This window comes from Sorex fumeus, unplaced genomic scaffold (genome assembly GCF_029834395.1).
Source record: "Sorex fumeus unplaced genomic scaffold, SorFum_2.1 ptg000026l, whole genome shotgun sequence".
Taxonomy (NCBI): domain Eukaryota; kingdom Metazoa; phylum Chordata; class Mammalia; order Eulipotyphla; family Soricidae; genus Sorex; species Sorex fumeus.
This window is the reverse complement of record NW_026606083.1, coordinates 14,571,828-14,594,567: the sequence shown is the minus strand read 5'-3', so window position 1 is coordinate 14,594,567 and position 22,740 is coordinate 14,571,828. Positions and strand designations below refer to the sequence as shown.

Sequence of the window (22,740 nt, the reverse complement as noted above, 5' to 3'; positions counted from 1 at the left end):
TGGCAAGCTCCCCGTGGCATATTTGATATGCCAAAAACAGTAACAACAAGTCTTACAATGGAGACGTTACTGGTGCCTGCTTGAGCAACTCGATGAACAACGGGAGGACAGAAAAAAAAATACATAGATAAATAAAATAAATAACCAGCCATCAAGGGCCAGAGCAATAGTACAGTGTAAGATACTTGCCTTTTGCATGTGACCAACTGGTTTAATCCCTGGTACTGCATATGCCTGCCTGCACCAAATCCTGCCAGAGTGAACCCTGAGTGCAAAGCCCAGAGCATCTCTGGCTCTGGCCCAAAACAACCAAGGAAAAAATTAAAAATAAGCCTTAAATCCTTGCACTCCTTTAAGATGGAAACTTTATAGCCAGCGTGTACCCTTCAAGATATGATCTTCTGTGCCATGGGATCCCAACGTCCTTGGCTCAATCTCTGGGTGTTAAGGAGACGACACAAAACTGTACTCAGCCACCAGGAACAGATTTATTTGAAATCCAGCTGCTGCCGGTGGCATAAGCTGGCACCTCCCTGATGTGGCGGTGAAAACCACCTCGAGTTCCGGGCACTCAGGTTTACTATCCAAACAGCCTGTAGATCTTACCCCTCACAGGAGTCTAAGACTGTGCAAAGGCCCATAATGGGGCCCAAACACCTCATCCCAGCATCTGTACACCCCGCTTTTCCCCCGCCTCCCTCCCCACAGCTCCCTCTGCCAGTGTGCTGGGGTGACCGGGCCCTCAGCACCTCCCTGCTGGCCAGTGTGGCTGCCAATACATCTGCGCCAAGAGCACTGGCCAGGGTATTCTGAGGACACTCTCTGCTCTGCACTCCCAGTCACCCGCCTCTGCCCGGAAGGTCTCCTGGTCATGGCTTCCAACTCTCAGACCCAGCCCTGGGTGTCCCTCCACATGCATCCCTGCAACATTCATGTGTGTGTGTGTGTGTGTGTGTGTGTGTGTGTGTGTGTGTGTATCTGTAGGCTAACCACAACTTAGTGACCTGCTCTCACAGCACAGGCATGGCCTTCTTAATGCTGACCACATCCCTGTTCTGTTCCCCTTCCCACTTCTGGGCAATAGCACGAACAGCAATTATTTATAGAAGTTAAACCAGGGAGTGGAATCTAATTTCCAGAAAAAAGCAATTTGCTCCTAAGTCACGGAATAGAGGGTGAGGCTGGAGAGATAGTAGAGTGGGTAAGGCACTTGCCTTCCATGTGGCCATTCTGGGTCCAATCCCCGCATGTCCCCAGGGCATGGCCAAGAGTGATCCTTGAGCACAGAGGCAGAAATGAGCTCGAAGCGTCTCTGGGTGTGGCCCCCAAACTATACATATTATAAAACATATATATGAATATTGACTAAAAGGACACACAGAAGGCGATACAGAGCCATTAAACCGAAAAAAAAAAAAAAGAGAGACACAGAAGGAGATACGAAGCCTTTAACCAAACTTGGATCCTCCTACATGTGGGCAGAGAAGAAACACTCAAGAAAGCAGTTCTTCAGATAAGTAACAGCAGCTGTACAAGATCTTCTAGAGCCTTCCCTCAAGCCTGACTTCTTTGGGGTTCTCTTATTTCAAATCTCAATGTTATCACTACTACTGAACTCAAGGGAAATTAAAAGTCTGGTACGCATATCAGGAAATGTAGAAAACATCACTCACATTGTCCTCAAATTGTACAAGTACTCCATGACTAGAACACAGACAGAGAGGTCACAGTCATGCCACCTGGGTTTAACATAGGTTATGGTGGTTCAGGAGGCTAAAGACAGCAGAAGGGGTTGGCGACTGGCTCTTGTTTTAAAGAAATGAAGTTCCTGGTTGCTCCAGGCTAGTGGCATGGGAGGCCTTTCTGTAACGGGTGCCATTTTACCTACCTGGTGGTGTGGGTTAGGATGCTGGGAGCTGTCTGGAAATTCCCACCCATGGGCAAGGGGCAGCACTGAAGCTTTGAGGAGATCTCAGACTCCCTGTAGGCACCTGCTCAGATTTTCTCTTTCACTTGAGTAGTCAGAGTAACCAGAAACACCGTGGCCAACTTCCTTCCCAGCTGGCTCGTCCCTCGCACAGGAAGCCTCCCCGGTGACCTGCTCAGCTTGCCCTACTTATCACAAAAGCATAGAATGAACCCAGGCCCACCCACTTCACCTGCACAAATCTTAGCCTTATAAGCCATCTGTCGGTATGCCATGTACAACTGTAGCATAAAGGTAGTGCACAATAAACACAGGTACCATTAGATAGAACTTGAAGAATTTGAGACTCACCCAACAAAATATATTAAATCAACAACAACAAGAATTGTCTACGGGTGGTACCAGGTCTCAAACTCAGGACCTCACACATGACAGGCAAGTGGTCTACTGCTGGGCTATATCCTGGTTCCAATATTTTTATTTAAAAAATTCAAACTTTAGGGCCAGGGTGATATTTCAGCAGTAATGGTATTTGCCTTGCACACCAGCCAACCTGGGTTAGATCCCCAGCACCACATATGTTTTCTTGAGCCTCACCAGGAGTTATCTTTGAGCACAGACTTAGGAGTGATCTCAAAGCACAGTCCCCGTAACAAACCAAAAAAAAAAAAAATCAAACTTTATTTATTTAGTTATTTAGTTTTGTATGGAACTACTAAGTTCTTTTGAAGGAAAGTGGCATATCTTGACTTTATTAGTATGAACTTTACGTTGTGGACAATCATAATTTAAAGGGCTGAAGTGATAACACAGCAGGTAGGGCATTTGCCTTGCACGCAGCCGACGTGGGTTCAATTCCTCCATCTCTCTCAGAGAGCCCGGCAAGCTACCGAGAGTATCCTGCCCACATGGCAGAGACTGGCAAGCTCCCCCGTGGTGTATTCCATATGCCAAAAAACAGTAACAACAAGTCTCACAATGGAGATGTTACTGGTGCCCACTTGAGTAAATCAATGAACAATGGGAGGACAGTGTTACAGTTTTACAAGGTACATAATTTAAAAAATACACAGTTTTCTAGGAAATAATGATCAAGGTTGTACTAATTTCTGAACCACCGGTACTGAAACAGAGCTGTATTTATTCAACTAAATGTCAGGTTTAAGAATATTTCTAAAAATAAAAACTTGCTTAATTTTCTTGCTAAACATGAAAGTTTGGGGTATTCAATATTTGGTAACTTGTAAGTGCTACCCTCACAAAGCAAATGTAGAGCTAAAAATAGCTGTCAAGATATTAAGGGGGGTCAAAAATAATTGTATTCAGGTATTTTCATTTGTAATATTTTATCTGTAATGTTAATCAAGAAAAGGAGATATCAACAAGTCAGTTTTCATCAACAGGTAAAAAGGTGAGAGGTGAGCAATACACCAAACTTTTAAAATATTCCATTTGTCATAATACTTACTCTTTTGTGTCCCTCTCAGAGGATATATCCTGAGCTTTTCAATAATGTCAAGTACAATCAGGCACGTCAGAACCAGAGAGACGGGCAGGTCAGGTAATGGAGTTATGGAATCATTGCTATTGCTACTCGTGCCATTTTTCTTAATCTGTTTTCAGAAAGAAAAAGTAAAATTTAGAAGCATTACATTTTTGTGCTTTCTTGATTCCAATTAATTTTGATAGTCTGAAAGCAGCACTTAATGAATTAGAAACTAAAGGCAAGAACCTGACTTTCAAAATTTCACAAGGCTTTGAACTATGTCTGAAGCTGTAATAACGGTCTGTATCAATAGCAAGATTTTTGGTTAAAGAGAAAGTTTGGTAAATGTGAACAGAAATATAATCTGGGCTGCCAGAAATGGTGTGATCAGCATTTTGCTTCCAACCCTATTCAAGGGTCAGAGTGTTTTAGTTCAAAGAACAAGCATTGGCATTTACAGTCTTCTGAGATGTATGAGTCCAGGTAAACCCAGTTGAGTAATTAATGTATCTATAAAACATCTCTGGCTTGAATTACCTAAAAGATGACATGATAAGAATTTTCCCTCTGAGATTAAGATTAAGACAAAATGCCTTCGTGATTATTCTACTCAATATGGCACTGGAGGTGCCAGTGTCATAAGAGAAAAATAAACAGACCAGGCAGGTAGAAAATGGGCTGGAGTGCATGGTTTCACGTAAGGCTGGAGTGCATGCTTTCATGTAAGACCTGGTGGTCTGCACAACTGCTCCTTTGAACAATACCAGGAGCAAAGCCCATGAGCACTTAGCCAGAAGCAGCCCTGTGAGTACTACCAACCCAACCATGGTCCAAACAACAAAACAAACATAATAGAAAAAAAAAGAAGTAATATCAACATAAATAAGAAAAATATCACGATAGACTGTGTGAAAACCTACTCCCCTCATCAAAAGTGGAGAGTCTATTTCTACATGCCAGTTGCAGTGATTTAGACAACAAGATAAATTGTATTTGAAGGATAACTTTTGGGGAGCCGAGACATAAGTGAACAAATCACATGCTTCCATGCTTCCACGTGCATGCAGGAAGACTGTGTTGGATTCTAGGCACCATGTGGTCCCTCAGCCCAGTCAAGTTTCTTCTAGCCCTGAACACTGGGCTAGAAGCTCCTAAGCACTAGAGCAGGAATGTCTCCAAGCCACCTTCCTACCAAAAAAATAAAAATAAAAGTGGAAAACAAATAAATGCAACTTTGATCAAGAATTTAACTTTTGGTAGGAAAAGGCAAGCTGATTTTTAAACTGTATAGGAATCTATCTAAAGGACAAGAAGAAAAAGAACAAGAAAGGAAGAGTAACTCTTCCTGATATAAAGAACTATTACCAGCCTGTAAGAATTGGGAAAGCATGGTGTTGGCCCAGAGACACACAGGTAGACAACTGGATATAACAGAAAGGCCAGAAACGGCAGAAAGATAACTGCCTGGTTTATAATAAAGGGGTTGGGTGCTACGGAGAAATGTGAGAACTGGTTTAAGGAAATGGTGTGCAGCTCTTTAAAGAAGTAATAAAGCTTGATTTCTTATTGTACAGCATATACAAAAATCAGTTCCAGAGGGTCTAGGAATGTAAAAGAGAAGAATAACATAATATGGGCTCCAAATTATCATCCCCACCTCGATTCAATTCCCAGTGTAGTTTACGGTGCTCTGAGCATTGCCACGAGTGGCCCCTGAGGACAGAGCCAGAGGAGTCCCTAAGCTCAGCTGGGTGTGGCCCTAAAGCAAAAATAAGCAAATAGAAAATACCACTGAAGGAAGCAAGAACTGGTTCAGTGGGCTAAGTGGGAGAAATGAGTCCCAAACCCAACACTACATAGACCCCTGAGCACTGGGTCTGACCCCAAATAAAATATCATCCGTTATGAAGATTAAGTCTGTCACAATCAACAAAGGTCTTGACGTATAAATTTATAAATAACTTCAAAGTTTTAATTAAATGCCACCCAATTGAAAAGATGAGCAAGAAAAAGAATGCTCTTCAACTGGGGAACATAAAGTAACAAAATAGGAGACTAACACCCAAGAATAGTTGAGATAAGCACCAGGAAGATTATTCCATGGCTTTGAGGATAGCCACACTCACTAGGGGAAAAGGCAGCTCAGATAGAGAAGGGAGCACCAAATAAAAGGTGTTGGGAGGTTCCTCTCAGGATGGGAAATGCATGATGAGAGTAGACTATAGTCCGAACAAGATTGCCACTCAATGTCTCTTTTGCAAACCAAAACACTCAAAAGGAGAGAGATAACAAAAGGGAATACCCTGCCACAGTGTTAGGGTGGGATGGGGGGAAGGGGGGTGGGAGGGATACTGGGACTGGTGGTGGTGGAGAATGGGCACGGGTGGAGGGATGGGTATTCGATCATTGTATAACTGAAACCCAAGCACAAAAATTTGTAAGTCTACAACTGTACCTCATGGTGTTTCACTAATAAAAATTTAAGGAAAAAATGCTCAATTTCATCAATTTTTGAAGAAATGCAACTTAAAATGATAATGAGATTGAGAGTATGCCCACGAGCCTGGCTCCGATGGACTCACAACACCTGGGTGAACAGTACCAGGACTGCCTGTCCTCTGCTAGTTGAAGTAGACACTGGCAACTCTCATAGAGAAACTGGAATTCTCTGTTTCAGCAGCATCATGCTGACATCTTTTTTTTTTTTAATTTTTTTTTAATTAGTGAAACACCATGAGGTACAGTTGTAGATTTACAATTTTTTGTGCTTGGGTTTGATTATACAATGATCAGATACCCATCCCTCCACCAGTGCCCATTTTCCACCACCATGGATAATATCCCCCCCACCTCCATCCCCCCATCCCCCCATCCCCCCTGCCTCTGTGGCAGGGCAATCCCCTGTGTTCTCTCTCTCCTTTTGGGTGTTGTGGTCTGCAAAAAAGGCATTGAGTGGCAAACATGTTCAGTCCATAGTCCACTTTCGACATGCATCTCCCCTCCTGGGAGGATCCTCCAAACACCCTTTATTTGGTGTTCCCTTCTCTATCTGAGCTGCCCTTTCCTCTAGAATGCCCGACTGGCCACTAAGCTATGGAGTAATCCTCCTGGTGCTGATCTCAGCTATTCTTGGGTATTAATCTCATATTTTGTTACTTTATATCCCCCAGATGAATGCAATCTTTCTATGTCTATCCCTCTCTTTCTGACTCATTTCGCTTAGCATGATACTTTCCATGTTGTACCACTTGTATGTAAATTTCATGACTTCATCTTTTCTAAGAGCTACATAGTACTCCATTGTGTAGATGTACCAAAGTTTCTTTAACCAGTCATCTGTTCTTGGGCATTCAGGTTTCTTCCAGTTTCTGGCTATTGTAAAGAGTGCTGCAATGAACAAACAAGTGCAGATGTCACTTCGACTATACATTTTTGCCTCTCTGGGATATATTCCCAGGAGTGGTATTGCTGGGTCAAATGGGAGCTCAATTTCTAATTTTTTGAGAATCGTCCATTCTGTTTTCCAGAAGGACTGAACCAGTGGACATTCCCACCAACAGTGAAGGAGTGTCCCTTTCTCGCCACATCCGCGCCAGCATCGGTTGCTTTTGTTCTTTTGAATGTGGGCCAGTCTCTGAGGTGTGAGATGGTATCTCATTGTGGTTTTGATCTGCATCTCCCTGATGATTAATGATGTAGAGCATTTTCTCATGTGCTTTTTTCATGCTGACATCTTAATGCCCGTCTATTCCCCACACACATTAGCTTTGTATATCTTCCAATTGGTGTGTTTCACTTAGGTTAAAAATGAGGGATGGGGGAAGAGGGATAGGAGTGGGAGTTCAATAAGTTGAGTGCATGCTTTGTATGCGGAAGACCCAGGTTTAAAACCCAATACTGCAGGGTCCCCTGCAGCACTACTACTGCTGCTAGTACTACTAGCAGCAGCCTCCAACAACAGCCAGGGGTTGTCCGGAAACAAAAATTAAATGAGGGGGGAAGTGCAACAATTGTTGAGATATAATGGGGGGGGAAATCTAAATTATCTCTCTAACCACAGGCACTCCCCTATCCCCTATTCTGTGATAAATGTGTCTTGAGCAGTTGCAAAATGAGGGTTCAAGGGCCTAGCTCAGTCCTTGTCTCACATGCAGGAGTCTTGGTTTTAATCCCCAGCACTGCCCTCCCCCTATCCTATGCCCCAAAAGAAAAAAGGAAAAAAAAGTTATAAATTTTTGATAGAGCTCCACTTTTATTTTAATTTAAGTATTAATATGAAGATTTCTAGGCCTTAGGAGTTATAAGATGAGTTCTTTAAACGCTAAGAATCTCCTGTAGGTACTTTCTAATGTTTGTTAGGGAGGAGAGATAAGATAATCTGGGTTAAAGTATTAATTTATTGCAATGTGATACAAAGTACAACTGACCTTCCATGATGCTTCTATAAATTCCTGGGTGTCCCAACATGGTATTTGGACATTTTCTAGCTAGCATGTCATTTTTAGAAGTAGCACACAGTTCAGTGTTCTCCTCTCAGGCACTTAGCATACCTTCTTTGAGTGCCTATTTTTTCTCTCTAATAAATACTGCACTGTAGCACTGTTGTTCACCGATTTACTCAAGCAGATCCAGTAACATCTCCATTGTGAGACTTGTTACTGTGTTTGGCATATCGAATACGTCATGGGTAGCTTGCCAGGATTTGCTGTGCCGGCAAGATACTCTCGGTAGCTTGCGAGGCTCTCCTAGAGGGTTGGAGGAATTGAACTCAGGTCGGCCCGGTCGGCTGCGTACAAGGCAAACACCCTGCCTGCTGTGCTATTGCTCCAGTCCTCTAATAAATAATTAGTGAATAAATAATTAATGGAGACCAAAGACCATTTAGAATTAGATTTTCTGAGTTCTCTGTTCTTGGCTATTTTTACACAATGCCTGACCTTGGCTATCCATTTAATGAACTTCAACTCAATCTAGATGTAAAATATCACACAGTGATTTAAGTCATGAACTTTGGGGAAGTGAAAATTGTATTTTTCACAGTACCCTGCCATCTAATGTTTTGTATGAATTGGGTATTGCTTTTTGAACTATTTGGTTACAAGAATCCAATCTTCCACATGAAAATTTTGTCTGTGTCTTATACATGTCCATCCACAAGAGTTTGTCTGAAGTTATATTTATGGAATCATCAACTCAAAGTAATTTCCAAATGACTACAATATGCAAATTATTTGTTAGTGGATATATTATCAAGGATCTCAGAATTGGAAAAGCTATGTCCTTGAATATTTTCTAATTCCATTTAAAACTGATGAAGCTTATAAAAACTGTCAGCTTGGAAGAAAACAATGTGGATATCCTTTTGAATTCTTTGCTTTTGGGGGTGGAGGAAAGCAATCCTGTCTCACACATATAAAAACACAGAAGCATTTCTTAAATTGGCAGCTAGCTCTTTCTTGATTAAAAGAGCTAACAATGAGCTTAAGTATTGTATCTGTAAATACATATCTATATATATATCATAATATGGAGAAAGAATAAATCAAATAAACCATAGGAAATGTGTTGAGCATATCACCCTATTGAATTCTAGGAATAGAGGAGCATTTAAAAATGGACACACTTTGCAGCAAAAGGAAATCAAAATTGCCTACCTCTGTCGTTGCTACAGAGAAGCTGAAGCTGGGTAGGGTGGTAAGTATCACACTCATCATCATAACAGGTCTCCTAGCAAACGAGAAAAAAATAAGCAAAAGCAGTAATATACAAGATCAACAGTTCCTGTTCCATTTTGCTAAATTTGCAGTTCCGGTTCCATTCATCTATCCTTTTTTTTTTCTAGGAAGCTACTGCTTCCCTATTTCCATTTCCCAAATGTTTGAGTATGGCAAAGGGGAACATGTGCAAAAATCAAAACGCTTTTGTAGAACAAATGGATAAGATAGCTTCAAATACTGATCAAAACATCAACAACTAACATACATGGCAGCCTTCACAGTTACCAGAATCCTGCTCAGAACTTTGAGTGCTTGACACCCACTGAAAAATAAAGAACGCATGATTTTCTTGCATTATATTACAACTTGAGTAGTGAGAACCGAGTTTAAAGACTACACTTAGATATATCACATGATTAAATATTTTAAAATGACATAAATAAGCATCTGGATAATTTTTACTTGAACCCCCCCCCCAAATATTGTATGAAAGTTCACATACATTTCCAACCCAGTTTTATTTCTCTTCTTTCTTTCTTTCTTTCTTTCTTTCTTTCTTTCTTTCTTTCTTTCTTTCTTTCTTTCTATTGAATCACCTATATGATATACACAGTTACAAAGCTGTTCATGGTTGGGTTTCTGTCGTACAGTGTTCCAACAGCCATCCCTCCACCAGTATATATTTCCCACAACCAATGTCCTCAGTTTTCCTCCCACGACCCTCCCCCCAGCCTATCTCTATGGTAGACACTTTCTGTCTCCTTCTTCCTACCACTTCCTCCTTCTCCCTCTCTTTTCCTCTCTCTCCCTCTCTCCTTTTGGGCATTATGATTTACAATTCAGATACTGATGAGAGGTTATCACGTTTGTTTCTTTCCCTACTTTCAGGACACAGTCCTTATTCAGAGAGTTATCATTTCCAACCATCTTTGTTGTAGTGATCCCTTCTCTATCCCAACTGCTTTCTCCTCCAGCACTTGAGGCAGGTTTCCATCTATGGACCTTGTTTCTACTGGCCCTTGTTTCTTTTTTTTTATCATTTTTTTTATTAGTGAAACACTATGGAGTACACTTATAGACTTATAAATTTTTGTGCTTGGGTTTCAGTTATACAATGATCAAGTACTCATCCCTCCACCAGTGCCCATCCTCCCCCACCACGGGTCCTAGCATCCCTCCCACCCCCCATCCCCGCCCCCATCCCACCCTGCCGCTGTGGCATGGCATTCCCCCCTGTTCTCTCTCTCTCTTCTTTTGGGTACTGTGTTTTGCCAGAGAGGCATTGAGTGGCAATCATGTTTGGTCTATAGACTACTTTTAGCATGTCTCTCCCACCCTGGGAGGGTCTTCACAACACCCTTTATTTGGTGCTCTCTTCTCTATTTGAGCTTCCTTCTCACCTAGCACATGTGGCTGGCCTTCAAGTCATGGAGCAAAATTCCTGGTACTAATCTGAGCCCTTCCTGGGTGTTAGTCTCCCGTTTTGTTGCTTTATGTTCCCCAGATGAATGCAATCTTTCTGTGTCTATCCCGCTCTTTCTGACTCATTTCGCTTAACATGATACTTTCCATGTAGTACCACTTGTATGTAAATTTCATAACTTCATCTTTTCTAACAGCTACATAGTACTCCATTGTGTAAATGTACCAAAGTTTCTTTAACCAGTCATCTGTTCTCGGAACTGGCCCTTGTTTCTACTGTGCTTGGTCAATCCAGTTTTCGAACACCTTCTATTTTTTTTTTTTAGTTTTCACTGGGTATATAGTTTATTTTTGGCGATATATATTGTTTGAATAATTTTGTGCATGACTTTTGATTTTTTTTTTAATTTTTCTTTTTTTATTAGTGAAACACCATGAGGTACAGTTGTAGATTTACAATTTTTTGTGCTTGGGTTTGATTATACAATGATCAGATACCCATCCCTCCACCAGTGCCCATTTTCCACCACCATGGATAATATCCCCCCCACCCCCATCCCCCCCTGCCTCTGTGGCAGGGCAATCCCCTGTGATTCGAACACCTTCTTAATTCTAACACAGAACAATCATCCCAATCATTGTTGACATGTACATAAAATGATATTAATTAAATAGTACTGTAACACTGTCCTCCCATTGTTCATTGATTTTCTCAAGCGGGCACCAGTAACATCTCCATTAGTGAGACTTGTTACTGTTTTTGGCATATCGAATATGCCACAGGTGGCTTGTCAGGCTCTGCCATGGGGGCAGGATACTCTTGGCAGCTTGCTGGGCTCTCCAAGAGGGACGGAGGAATGAAACCCGGGTTGGCCACATTCAAGGCAAATGCCCTACCTGCTGTGCTATTGCTCCAGCCTAATTAAACAGGTACTTCATAATTCATTTATTGGATGTTAATTAAATATATACTTCTTTATTCATTTATAGGAAGACAAAATATACTTAAATATTTTTCTATACTGAAATATGCATCATCTTTTTCCTGTTATAGGCATTATAGTAATTCAATTTCTATGGTCAAGTGTTTCTAGGCACAAAGTGTACTGGAGTTTTTTCAGTAACTAAGAATTTATTCTCTGTTCTGCAATGCCTCCCTCTATCCCAGGTAAGGACCTAAATCAGGTGAGTTAGAGTCCCTCTCTTATAACTAGACCCAGAACAACAGGCTAAATGCAGAGGGGCAATGGGATTTTCCATTGGTTATCTTGCCTCCTTGACTGAATCCACATCTAGTTCCTGCTAAACTCAAGCATTCATTCATAGTCTCCTCTGATAGACCAGCCTGTCTCAAGGATATTCTGAACCCTCTGCTTTAACCGTATTATCTTCCTGGTAGGTGTCCATGAAACCATGGCTTTAAATACAACCCATGGCACACGACTCCCAAATATCCAGGGGTGTGTGGGGAGGTGGAGAGAGAGAAAGGGGGGGCGAGAGGGGGGAGAGAGAGAGGGAGAAAATGAGGGGAAGAGAGAGAGAGAGGGAGAGATTGAGGGAGAGAGAGGGAGAGAGAGGGAGAGAGAAGGAGGGGGGAAGGGAGGGAGAGAGAGAGAGCCAACACATGCATTTCCTCTTTCATGAGTGTCTATGCACGTGCATTTCCTCTTTAATGAGTTCTGAGTTTGTGAGTTCAAGGATCTATCTGCCATGTCCACGGGGATACCACAGCAAGAAGAGCAAGGGTGTGGCTCTGTGAATCCTATCAACCATCAGCAGAAAGGCTGTGACCTTGGACAGGAGGGGTGGATGACCAAGCAATAAATTAAGGCTGTCAGGCCTCTGGGAATCCAGGAGCAGGAAATGGGTGGATAAAGCTATTAGGCTCCAAGTGTGAATGACCCTTCTAGAAAAGGGAAGAATGAGCCAACATGCTCCAGAGACCAGGGAGGATGCCAGTCCACAGAGGGCCCAAATGTTCCCCAACCAGAGGGAAGGCAGGCAGTCACTTGCACCGGGGATGTTGAGCCCAGGACAAATTCCAGGACAAATTCCAGCTTTGCGCATGATTCTCCAGCCCTTGAGAAATTTTCTCTGCTGGATTTTAGGCTTGCTGGAACCCAGAAGTCCTTTTCTCCTTTGAGTTGCTCCTGGTTGAACAGACACATCAGTCCTATGCCATCCTCCTCGTTGCATTGTGTCATAAAATAATGTGTTCACTGGTGGTACACATCAATAGAGAAGATGAAACATATCTCCACTATCACCCACCAGCGATTCTTATCCCAGGCCATTTTCATGGTTTAGAGGACAAGTTTGGGCACTTAGGCTGCATGATTTAAGAGAAACTTGGAATTTGACTCGCCTCTGGAATGGTAAAGACTTTTGGAAGGTTGACCCGGCATGAATCTCTTTTGCACGTAGAAGCATATGGATGGTGGACTGGGAGACCACAGAATGGCTACTGTCAAGAACTGATGCGTGTTCCCCCCGAGACATGTAGAGACCCCAACTACTGTCCCTCAGGAGGGGACTTTATTTGAAAATTGTGTCTTTCCAAATACAACAAATCCAAGCGAGATACAAGGAGCACCCTACCCCAACAGAACTGATGTCCTTTTTTTAAGGGGGTGGGATTTGCAGAGGTGAACTGAAACTTATGTTGTAGAGCACAAGTCCAGCCGGACAAGGTTCTGGGTTCAATACCCACCCAGGCCCAGCTGGTTCCAGCACACTAGACCTGACCCCCACAGCAATAGGAATTGGATAGGGATTTGGAGCAGATGTACACACTACAGGATGAAAGCGGGACTCAGATGGAGCAGATATAAGTGAGGGGGTGCCAAGAAGTGTCTCTCCCTCCAAGCCAGGAGAAATACCTCAGCAGCTGCCACCACTGAGACTCAGAGGAAGCATCCCAGTCTCTATGGTGACCTCAAATTACCTTCCAGAACTACAAGGCTTTAAAGTTCTGCTGATGAGCAACAGAACTCATGCTAAGAACAGAGACTTCTTTTAAGCTACATTCATGCTGGATATAATTGCAAGAGGGTGAGCACAGTACAGGACTGGGAAGGACTTGTGAACCTGGTACTGATTCCCATGTAAGGGTGGAGTTGAAGTCCTATACTTAAGAGCATAGTCCACATACATTGTATCTTGACTATCGAGAGCTTGGCTCAGGAAGAAAGACCTGAACTTATAGCCAGGGTGAGTTTCAGGTTTCCAAGGGTGCAACACAAATTCTGGCCCTAGAGCTGGAGAGATAGTCCAGTGAGTAACACACTTGCCTTGCATGAAACCAACCCTGGTTTGCTATGTGGCACCACAAATGGTCCTGATTCCCATCAAGAGTGAACCCAGAAATAAGCCTTGAGCATAGTCAGATGTGGCCCCCAAACAAACAAAAGAGTAAGCTACTGAGTTCAGGTTGGAAAAATTAAATATTTAATTCATCCCCCAGTTATCTAAAAATTGCTGTGAAGAGCAAGTACAGTGGTCCTCAGATAACATTAGTTTATTGGACTTCTTTTGGCTACAAAATTTGCAAGAAAAATATCCTGGCCAATATCGAATAAAGTAACATTATTAAGCAAAACACATGCTTTTGCTTAAAGTCTGTTTCTAGGAAATTTTAAGGTCAGAACACACATGGTTTGCCTTTCAGACTCTTGAAGCATAGGATGAGCAAGAACTACACTGGGAACCAGTTTCTGTCAATTGTATACCTTATGAAACAAGGTATACAATGAAAAACAAGGTATACAATGAAATACAATGAAACAATGAAAAAAAACCAGATCCCGGAACCGCAGCCCCAAATCTCATTCCTACTTTGACAAACTGGCAGGCTACCGAATGTAACCTGCCCACACGGCAGAGTCTGGCAAACTCCCTGTGTCGTACCCAATATGCCAAATACCAGTAACAATGATGGGTCTCATTCTCCTAAAGATCCTTGAATATAATCTCAGGGCTAGGATGAAGGAGACGTTACTGGGGCCTGCTCGAGACAATCGACGAATAACAGGATGATCTGTGATCTGTGATCTGTGATGAAACAAGGAATGTGGTTGCAACTAAAGCCAGTAATATCATATCAATAGCTAAAGTTAATGACTGTATCTGTGGGACATCAAGGAGATGTGAAATCATCACAGGATACTGACCAAGTCCCCACTGTGGAAGTCTGGCCTCTGAGGTCGAGATGTTGTAGAGCAAAGCACCTTTCTTCAAATATTTGAAAGCTTTTCTCTAGCCACAGCAGCCACAAGGAGAGGTTTGGGAAACCATCACCACACAACCAGTAGGCTACATTATGAGACTCAAAGGGGTGCTGGGAAGCAGTGAAGGGGGCAAAGGGCAAAGAGTTTCTGGCCAGGGTCAAGTTCAAGGGACACCTGGACGGCAAGCACAGGAAGTGAGATCTGCATGGAAGAGGGAAAGGAAGAGATATGGTGGCAGATTTTCCTTGGCAGAGAGGAAAGTAGAAAAACTGGTTTCATCAATGGGGAGACCCAAAAAGCTGTGAATTCCCTTTGCCATCAGGGTGGACTGTGGAGGGATGGTAACGCACATGGCCTGTAAAATGCCTTCCACCTGGGAGATTCTTTGGCCCAGTGCTGACACCCCAGGCCCAGGGAAGTGCAGGTTTTGAAGGGCATGTGGAAAACTTTGTCAAGATGCTAATTGCTGGGCTCAGGGGCAACTCTCAAGGGGCACCATCACATGAAAGACGAACCCAGTGAAAGGCTTTAACCCAGTTTGGACCAAGTCCTGGATACCTCTGGGAGCGAGTCTGAGCACAGAGCTAGGAGTAGTTCCTGAGCATCCAAGGTGTGGCCCAAGATAACTGTTCCTCTGTCCACAGGACTGAAAAATGGGACACTCACGGGACAGAAGCAACAACAAGGATACCAGGGCTGAAGGATGAATATACCCCAGCACAGGGTATTCAAATATTTGTCCTGTTTCCTTGGATGAAAATACAACAAAAAGAGACTCTGGTACTTAAAACAAAAGTTACCTGACACTGAACTTGAAATATAAAATGTGGAGAGTCACATCCAAAACACCCACCTAGGGTAGTGAGGGTGATTTACAAGGGGGTTGGGGGGGTTGGAGAGTGTGTGTGTGTGTGTGTGTAAGCAACTTTTCCTCGTGGCTGGAACCATCTTCCCGGGCTCTGATGGATACTGGCAGGCACACCTCAGAGAGGAGACTCATGCACCAGGAATGAGGAAGTGGTTCACGGGGCAAAGAGCACTGAATGAGAGTTAGCAACACATCCCAGATCAGGGCCCTCCTGGACTCCGCAGAGTTGTGGCATCCCATACAAAATGAGGATGGTACTTCCCCACATGGAGGGGAGGTCAAATATGCAAGGACCGTGGAAAGGCAAAATGCTTTATCTGACACCGGTGCTATCCCTTCCCTGATCCTGGGTGAAAGTGATTCCCAAGGGCTCTGTCAACCTGAAGGGTTTCCCTCACAGTCCAGAATTTTCTCTATTTCTAGTGTTTTTTCAGTCATGTCAATGATGCTTTGACTGTATTTTAGGTGGAAATATTAAATTCAATCTGAAGGAGCAGCACTGATTTTATTATTATAATGCCAGGTACCCTCAAAGGACCTTAGGAGAAAGTATCATATTTGATTCTTATTTTTCACTTTTTGGCATGGGAAAGGTATTAGGCCATATTCAGCAGTCCTCGGGGCTTACTTCTGTCTCTGAGTTTGGGTGTTGCTCCTGGCAGTGGCTCCTGGCAGTGTTTCAGGGACCATATGCAATGCCGGGGATCAAACCATGTTCAGCTGTGTACAGGGCAAGCACCTTAACCTTTCAGTTATCTGTATGACCCATTTTTTAGCTTCTTAGCACAATGCCAAGGTGAAGAAACCAGGTTATTCCTGTTTTATGAGATAGTTAAAGTTCAATGAATATAGGGAATTCATACAAGGTCTCATGATCACTGCTAGAGATGTGATTTGAACTCAGACCCTCAGCCTCTGTGGCTGAGTATGCCTTTTACTAACAGAATGATCCTTCTTCCAGTGTCTTAGAGACTATGGTGGGCATGCGGGACCTTCTCAGGTTGTTCGAGAGATCCGTGAATACTAAGGCTCTATGTAGCTTCACATAAAGAGCTACTTGTATACAGCATCTTCAAAAATAATCCACATGTGAAATCGCTATTTCTATAATAATCCTTACTTTTACATCATCTTCATAGAGCAATCGAGATATATCAGACACATTCTAGTTGACCACATATATTAAAGTTTCAAATCTATATCCTGGCAAACCGTGTCTAATGCCCATGAACTTATCTTTGGGGAAAATGTATTCCACTGCTTCTAAAAGAGCTCCCTTTCCTTATAAAACACTGGGTATTCAAAGACAGAAATAAAGAAAAAGTTGCAGGGGATTGAAGACAGAGATCTGACCTCACCCAGCACCCTCCTCAGCTTCTGAGCCTATCACATGGCCAGGTTCATTGCTTCTTTAAGTTTCAATTTCTCCTTCTAGCACCTGCCTTCCTGGTTCATCATCAAGTGTGCATTCCATAGCACACAACGCCTGCCTTCAATCATACTCAGCAACTTTTTCTTCCTTGCCAATAAAAGATAACATATAAGAGTTCTCATAACTGAGGTGATTATGGAAGAGGCTCTTAGTTTCGCTGCAAACCTAAATAATTTTCCATCTATCTACAACGATCTACCTCACTTGGGACTAATCAACAACCACACAGAGAAATGAAAGCACAGAAGAGCGTTTTCTAAAAGCCAGCTTTAAACTCTGGGACTGTGGACACAAGGCATAAAACCGTAGCACCAGGTACACAAACGGAGACGAAATGGAAGTCTTCCCTTGTTGATCCAAGTGCCCCAAGAGACTGGCTCCCTTCTTTCTAAAAGGCATTTTGGGGACTTATTGGAAGGTTAAATGATTGAGTCAAATGGACTTAACTCCACAATCTGGCCCTTCCACTCATTCGTGGATTGGAAAAGTTGCTTAACTTCCATCTCAATTTCCTCTTAGGGCTTATGATAATATGTTTATGAAGTATCTCCTGTACCAGGTGGTAGCCAGTGAAATGAGATGGTAATATGTAAATCTTAGAGTGCATATGTGGTGAGCGGAGAAGCAGGACTGGCTTAATATATTGCACTGGGACTTGGGTAGGTCTGCTGCCTAAATCTTGGGGATCTGAGCCAATGCCAGAAAAAAAAATCAAAGTAAGCTATCCTGGGCTGGGGTGATTTATTCCTGTGTTTTTTTGCCCCATTCCCTCCCAATTCTCCAGCCCAGGCCGGGGTCTCAGATAAGCAAGGCATTTCATAGCGGGGTAGAGAGGGCCCCACTCTGCTCTAAATCCTCCTGACTTTGGTCTTTAGGTCAAGGCTTGGAAAACCTGCCACTGGCCCCATTGATCAAAGCAATTCCCACCTGATGGTTTGTTTCCAGAAACCGATAGCTTGGCAAGATTCTCTGGGCTCTTCAAGTGTGGTTGCAGGTCCATACTCCCCTCCTGTACCCTCCCTCCAAGATTTCTAGCTCTATTGTATTTCTTTTTTCTGTGCCTTTGCTTGGATTGAAAGTTCCAACTCCTTGCCTTTAAGATATGTTCCATATTGTGTGTCTTTATTTGAGGGGTGGGGATTGAGAAATTCACACCATGAAGCTGACCGTGTGGTGCTGCGGATAAATTTAGGAGTCCCACATGCAAAGAAAGTGTTTCAGCTTTCAGCCTTTTGGGTCATCTCCTCTGCCCCTTCTTTTGACTTTTAAGTCCAAGACCAGGAAATAATACAGTGTCTAGGGCTCATGCCTAGCAAAAACCTGACCTCAGTTCAATTCCTGGCAAAACATGGTGTCCCTGAGGGTCCCAGGTGCAGTCCTAGAGGTCCCTGAGCACTGATAGGTGTTCCTGGAGGCATCCAGCATGGCCGCAGGAGCCACACATTCCCCCCTCCCCCCCAGCACTGCAGGGACCAAGCAGCATTGCATCTGCAGGCACATACTCTAAGTCGCCAGCCCAGGGGGTTGAGAATTCCCAGTGGGGTCCCTCGGCATCTTGAGGACACCTTAGTAAGATCCCCCCGCCACACATAAACAAAATAAGACCAAGTTCAGTTGAGCCTTGGAGATGACTCAAAACACATCCTTTGGCTTGTCAGATATGACCCCTAAGCACTGAACCTGGAGAGCCTCTGAGCATCGCTGGGTATGGCTCAACCAAATAATAATAATAGTGGTAATAATAACAAAGATCAGTTTGAAAGAAAAGTTAACGGAGAAATCCTAGAGGGGCAAAAATCAGATCTGAAGATCTAAATGGGAAAGTACTTTCATGTCAGTTACTCACTCTCATTATCTTTACAAGACTTAATATAGTCCGTGCTAAACTGCTGGTAAATTAACACTAAATCTTGCTGAACTTGAAATATTTGTGCTCTGTTATTAAGTATGCTTCCCTCCTCCACCAAGGTAAGGGAATTTACTACATAATGTTTTTTTTTTTTAACTCAGTAATGGAACCAAATATGCCAACATCCCACTTGGTTAATGAGCAAAAGATTCTTTAGACCTGCAAAATGATGCAATGCAAACATTTAAAAATAGACTAGACTAAATTCTACACAAGAGTCAAAGTCTATAATTGCACGATGATGACTATGCATCATAAGTGTGGAACCTATGCAATTCAGTACACAGAAAAATTAGGTGCAACCTTTGCAACAGAGTATCATGGGCTCTGCTAACTCCCATCCTAACTCCCAACACTTGGGGGCTGGAGCGATAGCACAGTGGGTAGGGCGTTCGTTTGTCAACCCGGGTTTGATTCCCAGCTTCCCATATGGTCCCCTGAGCACCGCCAGGAGTAACTCCTGAGTGCAGAGCCAGGAGTAACCTCTGTGCATTGCCCGGTGTGACCCCAAAAAGCAAAAAAAAAAAAAAAGGAAGTAAAAACAATGACACAAAAGTGTTTGCCATAGAGGCAGGCTGGAGAGAGGGCTAGGGAGGGAAACTGGGGGCATTGGTGGTGGAAAATGTACACTGGTGAAGGGACGGGATTGGAATATTGTGTGTCTGAAACCCAATCATGAAAAGCTTTGTAACTGTGTATCTCACGGTAATACAATCAAAATCAACAAATAAATAAAACAATTTTATTATTATTATTCTTACAAAAGAGGAAAGGCCAGATCCTTTACTATGTCTCTCAAGATAGTAAGGCCAATAAAGCGCTTGCCCTGCACATAACTGACCCTAGTTCAATCCCCAGCATCCCATCTGGTTCCTATATGATTCCTGAGAACAGAGCCAGGAGTAACCCCCGAACACTACCAGGTGTGGCCCGAAATCAAATAAAGAAATTTAAAAGGTACCATACTATTATGTACACTGACATCAAAAGAGTGATTAGCACCCCATTCATCTCAAACTGGCGGCCCCTGTCCCATGAGAATATCCTTCCGCATCACACACGAGCCCCACTCGGCAGCGTTCTTGGACTCACCATCCTTTAATCTTTTTGTACAGGTGACGTTTCTTGTACAGGAGGACTTTGACGGGAACCCAGATCAGCAGAGTCGTGGAAGCCACATAAGCAATGGAGCAAGAAACAATCATCCAGTAATGTGTTCTCTCGGGCGTGGTCAGCATGCCCTGGTAGGATGAGGCGAACTTCTCCACAATCACCAGGGTGGGGACGGAGAAGGCCACAAACTCCAGCAGCTCAAAGACCACCAGCTTGATGGTCTTTCCCGAAATCATCTTGCACGCAGGTCAGCTGCAGGCGAGCTGAGGCATATGGACACAGGTACCAAACTGGGATCAAGTTCCTTGTGCTCGAATCACTACCCAGAGACTTTTTATTCCTTTATTGACCCTCATACGGTTCAATGATCACCCAATGAAGGAGCAGCTGAAGTCTCTTAAAGAGACAGGAGCCAGCGTTGGAAGAGATGCCTTAATGTGTTTGCACACCTGTGGCCAGAAGCCAGCTAGATTGCCGGGGAGAACGGTTGGAGGGGGCGCTCTGACAAAACACCATTTCTCCAGGCCCTGTCGATTGCTAATTTGAACACAGCAAACATGTGTGATGTGTAAGCCCTAGCTAAGTGGGATCATTTGGAAGAGGATTTTAGAGTTAAAGAGGAAAAAAAGAAAAACACCAGTGATTTCTCCATCCCCTGCTTTGAGATCCAAGCAAAGAGAGAGACCCCCCTCAAACCTGAAGTCTCCTCTTGGAACTGGGCTCCCACGGCTGCTTCAGCATGCCCCTTGCCAGCTCCCTCACTTGTTCTTCTTCCTGGTCCTTGAAATATTTGTCATGGCAAGCTAATTGCCATGTAACACAGATTAACGTTGCTTTTATTTTGCTAGTCAGGAAATGAACAAGGTGCTATTAGAAACCTGTTAGCAGGTTTAACAGAGAAAGAACTGTTGACATCTTACTGGAAAAGCATATCAAATATTTAGAAAACAACTGTTCCTCTGAGCAATTCCCTTCCAAACCTCTCTCTAGTTTGCCTCGGATGAGCATGTGCTGGGATGTGAAGATCAACATGGAAAAGTTGCTGCCTAGGAAAGGGTCAGAGTGCAAGGGGGGCAGGGACAGGAAGCCACGGAGGGCTTCTGTGGGCTGCGGGAAGAAGAGGCCGAGAGGGGAATGGAGAAGATCCGGCCAGAGAGATAGCACAGTGAGTAGGGTGTTTGCCTTGCACGCAGTCGACCAGGGTTTGATCCCCAGTTTCCCATATAGTCTCCTGAGCTCCGCCAGGAGTAACTCCTGAGCACAGCCAGATGTGGCACAAAAAAGAAAAAACAAGAAGGGGTGGAGAGTGCAGGCCTTGACTATGGGCAATGGGGTGCTGGGCACTTTTCCGATGGAATATAAGAGGTGGGAAGTACCAAGTGTTAGGAAAACAGGGAAGGCAGGGCTGGAGTGATAGCACAGCAGGTAGGGCATTTGCCTTGCATATGGCCAACCCAGGTTCGATGCCCAGCATCCCATATGGTACCTGAGCACTGCCAGGATTAATCCCTGTGCATCGCCTGGTGTGACTCAAAACAACAAAGAAAAAAACTGAAACAAAAAACAGAGGAAGGCATTAGGAAACTAGTCGGAACTGCTCCCTGCCTAGGTTATCTGTCTCAGAACACAGAAGTGTGAGTGTAAAAAGATCCAAGCACGCTTTTGTTGACTGCAGCGTTCTGTTCCACAGCCAAGAGAAAGATGCAGACGGTGATATTCTCCTCAGCTTCTGAGCTGCCCAGATGAGTACAACTCAATCATGTGAACTGGAGAGACAGTGCCAGGGGCCAGGTTGTTGCCTTACACAGGCAGAACCTGGTTCAAAGCCTGAGCACCACCGAGTCACAGCTGGGCAAAGAGCTAGGAATAGCCTCTGAGCATTGCTGGGTGTGTCTCACCCCACATCAGAAAGAAAGACAAAAATACACATTGCCTTTACACAACACAGGTGGAACCAGAAGGTGTCACATCCAGAAAAATAGGTCAGAGAAACACTGAATGGTCTCATTTGCGTGGAGTATAAAGCAGCAAGAAAATTGTCAGCATCTGACCAAAGCAAGTCCAGACCCTGATCAGCTGGAGGGCAGGTGGGGAGGGTATCTGGGCTGCAGTGGAGGATCTGGGGGTGGGGAAGGCACCCCCAAACCCAGGAATGCTTCCTCACAGCCCTCCAGGGCTGCTTTTTGCCTTGCAGCCACATTCCCATGCTCAGTGTCACCTACAGAGAAGTAGAAGGGAATGATTTTGTCTGGCTTTGGCGAAGGAGCGAAAAGAAAGGGGTGGAGATAGCCAGAATCTGGAAACAACCTGAGTGCCCAAGAACATACGAACGGATAAAGAAACTATGGCACATCTACACAATAGTATGCAGCTGTCAGGAAAAATGAAGTAATGAAATTTGCCTATAAATGGATGGACATGGAGAGTATCATGCTGAGTGAAATGAGTCAGGAGAGGGACAGATATAGAATGAATGCATTATTTGTGGTATATAATATACATATATATATTAAAAGAATAATATCCATGACCATGGTAAAAAGGAGTTAGGAGGACTGGTCAATGGTTGAAACTACCCACAAGTGTGTGGAAAACTTGAGGGTAGGTAACATAGAGAAGAGACTACTATGACAATAATAG

General features: G+C 43.6%; 1 protein-coding gene across 1 annotated transcript in view; it reads right to left on the bottom strand.

Moving 5' to 3' along the window:
- TMEM236 (transmembrane protein 236) overlaps positions 1–20,336 on the bottom strand; it is a 46,452-nt gene extending 26,116 nt beyond the window's left edge. The window contains exons 1-3 of the mRNA XM_056114542.1: positions 20,080–20,336; positions 9,068–9,140; positions 3,396–3,540 (exon numbers count right to left, since the gene is read on the bottom strand). Of these exons, the coding sequence (XP_055970517.1) occupies positions 3,396–3,540; positions 9,068–9,140; positions 20,080–20,336 (475 nt within the window). The remainder of the gene's footprint in view (positions 1–3,395; positions 3,541–9,067; positions 9,141–20,079) is intronic.
- Positions 20,337–22,740: the final 2,404 nt, after the last annotated feature.